Source organism: Malus domestica, chromosome 09 (assembly GCF_042453785.1).
Source record: "Malus domestica chromosome 09, GDT2T_hap1".
NCBI classification, from domain to species: Eukaryota; Viridiplantae; Streptophyta; class Magnoliopsida; order Rosales; family Rosaceae; genus Malus; species Malus domestica.
This window is the reverse complement of record NC_091669.1, coordinates 20,751,812-20,757,647: the sequence shown is the minus strand read 5'-3', so window position 1 is coordinate 20,757,647 and position 5,836 is coordinate 20,751,812. Positions and strand designations below refer to the sequence as shown.

Sequence of the window (5,836 nt, the reverse complement as noted above, 5' to 3'; positions counted from 1 at the left end):
TTTCTGAATGTTTTTTGTGGGTAAAGCCCATCCTCATCCTTTGGGCTTGGATTACACCTTGTAGTTTGATCCAATTTGTATGGACTCTATTTTTTCATATGTTTATTATTTTTTTTGTTCAACACTGCCCAAAAGAGAAAAACAAGAAAACTCAGCCAGCAGCTCAAAAGACCATTACTGAACATATTGGATAACAAAGGACTAATTAAAGACAGTATTGAAATTTGAAAATCTTAGCTAGTGTGGATTCTAACCCGGTTGCTCGCATTAATATTTCTCCAGTTATGTAATCACGAAATATCCAATCCCGGAACATACCATTGTTCCCTGATGTCCCACTCCAGCTATCTACTTGAATAACATCAGCTACGACATATTGATCAAAACAATGGAATTTGTGAATTCATTATTTCAGCGAATTTCCTTCAACTTTCCCAAAATCCTGCAGACGTAAAGCTGCACAATAATATATGTATCAAAATTTAATGGGTTTTAGTATATTGGTTTACCAAGAAGGATATTTATCCACTATAGCCTGTAACTTCCGGACCACCCACACTTGGCCCCTTTTGCTCATCTCTAGTGATGAACCAAAACCACCAACAAGGAGCCCAATACTCCTGCAGTGCTGAACTGATGTTTCCTATTAGACATACAAAAGACAAGAAGAACATCACAGTTAAGCATTAGTTTACTTCAAGGTGACAGTATACCTGTATATGCTCTCTCTTGACAAAGATAAGAAATCAAAAACCTGTAAACGCTCCATCAAGCAAGTCATGGTTGCTTTGCCATCAGGACCTAACTCATACGATCTAATTGCAAAGTTTTTTTGGAAAACAAAACCACTCTCGTCCAATCGTCCACGAAACATGTCATAAACTCCATCGTACTTTGCTGATATCATGTTCGGATGTTGTGGCATTTTCTTAGTAGGGGCAGCTGGTGCGTCAGTTTTGTCATCGTCTTCTGTGGAGGCAACGATAACATTGCCTTTGGGAAAGACCTTGGCATGAACCTTAGCAGTAGGTGTGGAATTAGGGTTACTTTGATTAGTATGTGAGCCATTGTTTGTTCCTTCCCAGCATAATGTTGATTTGGTTTTCGACGGAAAGGTCAGTAGTTTCGTTGGCAACAACAACGTTGGTGGAGAACCAGTAAGTACTACCATTGTGAAAGTCAATGGGAATGTCCTGTCCCAGTTCTAGAATCTGTCCAAAAAAACAACGTGAAAAAAGTAAGGAATCATTTGCGGATTAATGATAATTCGGTAGGGTGCGTTTTGAGCAAACAACGGAAAGGAGGAAAAATGAAGACCAAGTAATGGTGAATAATGATAATTCCTGCAGGGTGTCAAAAGGATATTTTTTGTAGGGTGATGTTAGGTAGACCAAAGAAGTATACCATCAAAGGCAGAGTTGTATGGCAAGGGTTTATTTTTTAGCGACTCGAGCTTTTTGGCATTAAAAAAAAAAGTCATTTGACACAACTTTTAACAGAGATAAAAGCACTTCTGATAAATGTTTAAGAAAACAATTACAAACGATATCACTAATCTAATATAGACTAAAGGAAATGGGAAGGGTTTGAGCTTGGGGGTGAAGTACGTTGGTTGAAGAGAAAGACCTTGATGACGGTTGTTAATCCACAACTTTCAACTACTTAGAAATGCTTATAAGTTGTAAAATCCATTTTTTAAAACGAACTTATTGGACTTTTAGTAATTTTTTTGTAGAGTATCTAACAAGCGGTAACTAAAAAAATGTGACCGTAATTAAGTGGATGGTTCATACCTGGTTCAGATCGTTTTGGAACTAGTATTGTGGCAACAAACTTATATATAATATGTTTCGATTGAGATCAAATGGCCTACTTTCAATAAATGTTGGAGCTGCACAACCTAACAAACCACTTGTTGGGGATCAATTAGCCTTAGTACGAATATGTTGCCAACTTCATTAAAAAATTCGGCAAAATTTTGATAGTGTTAGTGCGATTTGTGTATACAACAGATGTCGGTCTAGGGCATGAGGTTGAACAGAAACTCAGGACCACAACCGTACTCATAAAACATCTCCTTGACAAAGTGAGGGAGCGATCCTAACTACATAGACTACCATCAACAAAGTGAGAGAATGATCACAACTAGCAACAAAAAATAGATTTAAAATAGGATTGTTGCCGATACCAAAATCAAGGCAAGAGATCGGCGACTAGGGTTTCTTCTGAAGGCCCTTTTTTCTGAACTTCACGCACAATAGGCTCCTACTTGTGTATAGGTATTTATTAGTATCAAAGACTACATATTTTATGGGATATTTACCTGAGGTTAAAAAATATTATCGTTTATAGGCAAGTTTCTAAAAGTTACTAGGCAATAATGAGGTAGCGCGCGAGGGCCCCACACCTAGGGGTCTAGGTGGTTTTTTTTAATTCTATTTCAATTTATTATATATCATATAAATAAATGTCTACTTATATTTTAAAACAATATATAATTACTAGAACATATTGAAAACATGAGGAACAAGAATATAATAAGTGGTCATTAAAAATCATGGGATAATAAGTTGTGCATTGCTAAACCGAAAGGTGGTATGGGGTTCCAGAACCTTTATGCCTTTAATTTGGCGGCACTGGCAAAACAAGGTTGGCAAATTGTCCAATATCCAGAGTCCTTAATGGCAAGGCTATTTAAGGCTAAGTATTTCCCCAATACTTCCTTTTGGGACACCCTGGTTCCCTCATCTTCTTCTTATTGTTGGTCTAGCATACTCAAAGCTAGAATGGTGTTGGAGAAGGGTTCGAGATGGCTAATTGGGGATGGGGCTTTGATGCTGGTATGGAGGGATAGGTGGGTGCTGCGACCCTTGACCTTTCGTCCCATTATGATGCCGCCTCCATCTCGGGAGGATATGAAGGTTCATGAGCTCATTGATGTAGAAAGGAAAGCATGGTGTGACACTAAGTTGACTGAGTTTTTTGAGGAAGAAGACAGGGAGAATATTCATTCTTTGCCCATTAGTTATCAGCTTCCATCTGATAAACTAATTTGGCATTATAATGACTGGGGTATTTTCACAGTCAAAAGTGCTTATTGGGTTGCATAGGATTCTATTAAACCACCGTCACTAAGTGCGTCTTCTTCAGCTTCTGGAGGTAATCTGTTTACTCCTTTATGGAAAGCTATATGGAAGGCCAAAGTTTCGCCGAAAGTGCAGAATATGGTGTGGAGGACTTGTCAGAATATTCTCCCAACAAAAAAAAATTGTCTAAGAAAGGAGTAACATGGGATTTGACGTGCGTTTTCTGTAATTGAGCACCGAAGATGGTGGTGCATGTTCTCAAAGAGTGTCATTTTGCTAGAGCTACATGGTTTGCAACCCCATGTAGCTTTCTGGTTGATTATGTCCCTTGCAGATCGGTCAAGGAATGGTTTTTATTGTTGTTACAAACTAATCATTTTGATTTCAACTTCATTTGTATGGTGGTCTGACATCTTTGGTAGGTGAGGAATGATCGAATTTGGAGTGGGAAGCAAGAGGCCCCAGGGGTTGTGGGGCAACGCGCCGTGGCATGGTTATAGGAATTCTAGGCTATGGCAGATATTGTACTTACTGCTCAGCAACAGAAGCTTCATACTCGACAGGGGGAGGAAGTGGTTCGATGCCTGGGGTGCTGGCGGAGAATTAGGTGAGAGTGAATGTGGACAGAGCTACTAAATTGCATGTTCAGGTGGGTGGGGATGGTGTGGTAATCCGTGACGTGCAAGGAGTTTTTATGGCAGCAACGACATGCTTTCTTCCCATTGTTTCCTCGACTCTCCAAGCTAAGTTGCTAGCGATTAAGCATGGAGTGGAGTTGGCTCAACAACTTGGCTATCAAAAGGTTTAAGTCAAAAATGACTCTTCCCAAGCAATTTCCATTATCAATACTTGTGTGGATCGGGCTTCGGCTATGGATTTGCTAGCGGGGGATGTTTTATATAGTGCAACTTCGTTTACTACTTCAAAGTATATTTACATTGATAGGAATAATAATGGTATTGCCCATTGTTTGGCAATAGCAGTGTCAAGCGGGACACGTTTAGTTTGGATTGAGAAGCCTCCGAGTGTTATTCTGGATCTTCTCATCAAGAAACAATGTAACTTTTCCAAGTTAATGATATCGTCTTTCCTTTAAAAAAAAAGTATAAAAAAGTCTCTTACTATTTATTGAAAAAAATAAAATGCAAAGTGAAAGTTATTTATTTTCTGTCTATATAAGAGTCTTGACCTAGGCAGGCGCCTAGGCAGGTTTATGCTAACACACCTTGACCCGATATGTCCACCTGGACTCCGAATCGAGCTATGTTGGATGACACCAGGAGGGTGACGAAGCCATAAAGTGTAGTGATGTGGAAAATTTGAATAAATTTAAACCTAAAATGTGCCTAAGTATAAGAGTGCGCTAGTGAGTGGGAATGAACTCATTTCACACGTGATATCAGAGCATAAGTAAAGTACAATATAGTAGATTGAGAGTTATACCATCGGTGGTAATCATCAATGCCTAGATTGCCAAGAATCCTCGTAGATATGAAAGCTCAGCTACTAAAACCTGGAGGGGCGAAAAACAAGGGTGAGTGGGCCTAAAATAAAGCTTTGTAAAAACCTTTCTGAAAACATAATAACTCCTCGCCGTAAAACAAGTATAGTTTCCAAAATATACATACTACATATAGTAAGAAAGTACTTACTGAAGCCTACAAAATCTCAAGAATTTAATATGGCACGATATTTCATAAGTAAGCACATGAAGTCTGTAATCACATAATCTCGCATAAGCAAACACATCATATTGAGTGCTTATCGACACATGCTAACACACGAGTTCATGCAAAGGTATTCTGACATGAGTAAGCACATGAAGTCTGTAATCACATAATCTCGCATAAGCAAACACATCATATTTAGTGCTTATTGACACATGCTAACACACGAATTCATGCAAAGGTATTCTGACATGAACAAGATTGAGTGTAACAATGATATACGCTCTAGTACTACAATCATATGAAGACTGGCGCTATGCACAGCACATATGAGTTCTAATTGCCTATAGCAATCTAGAACAGGACTGGCACCTACAATGGATCCAAAGTGAGCATAGGGTGCGATGTGCACATACATGTGAAATATTGGCCCTGGTCCGGGCAAGTACTAACATTGATGCATCAAACAATGAGCAGATAACATAAATATAGTCATGCCACAATGATTCGATAATTCTAGTCAACATAACATTCATCATAGCCGTAAATTTAATTAAGGCATTCCATAATAGTACACATACATGTGCATCTTCCAGGATTTGGAATAATTTCGTAAAATTCATCATTTCGCTAATTCTTATCAACATTAGTCTAACCATAGGCATGTGTAGGAAATTCTTTTTCAATGTATAAATGGAAACTAAATAAATATATACTATTTAAAAGCAAAGACTCACTCACAGTTACTTGTGGTGTCACATCCGTTCAAGCTAGAAAGTTGGAGTCTCCGATAATAATTGCACCTAAGCATAATATTGGGACCCATTAGTAAACTCCACTAAGACAATTAAATTGGGGAAATGGAGTGTGGATTTGGAATCAGGGCGATGAAATATACTAAAGAGGGTCTCCGGAAAATTTTGTAAAAAGTCAACGATCAACCCTAAAAAAAGTCAACCGAGACGCCCCGGCGTTCAACTATGTTAAAACTTTAGAATTTCACTAAATGGATGTCAAAAACGGACTTAGGATGTCGAAATTAGCCTAGGAGGGTTTCCGAGAAAATTCTGAAAAAGTCAACAC

At 38.4% G+C, this 5,836-nt stretch overlaps 1 protein-coding gene across 1 annotated transcript; it reads left to right on the top strand.

Moving 5' to 3' along the window:
- Window positions 1-2,597: 2,597 nt before the first annotated feature.
- Window positions 2,598-3,110, top strand: LOC139187824 (uncharacterized mitochondrial protein AtMg00310-like). The gene has a single exon (XM_070804428.1). It carries the CDS (start codon window positions 2,598-2,600, stop codon window positions 3,108-3,110), a length of 513 nt encoding a protein of 170 aa, XP_070660529.1.
- Window positions 3,111-5,836: the final 2,726 nt, after the last annotated feature.

What these genes read in the sequence shown, in the direction of transcription:
- LOC139187824 (XM_070804428.1), top strand. Translation starts at nt 2,598, where the DNA reads ATGGGGTTCCAGAACCTTTATGCCTTTAATTTGGCGGCACTGGCAAAA.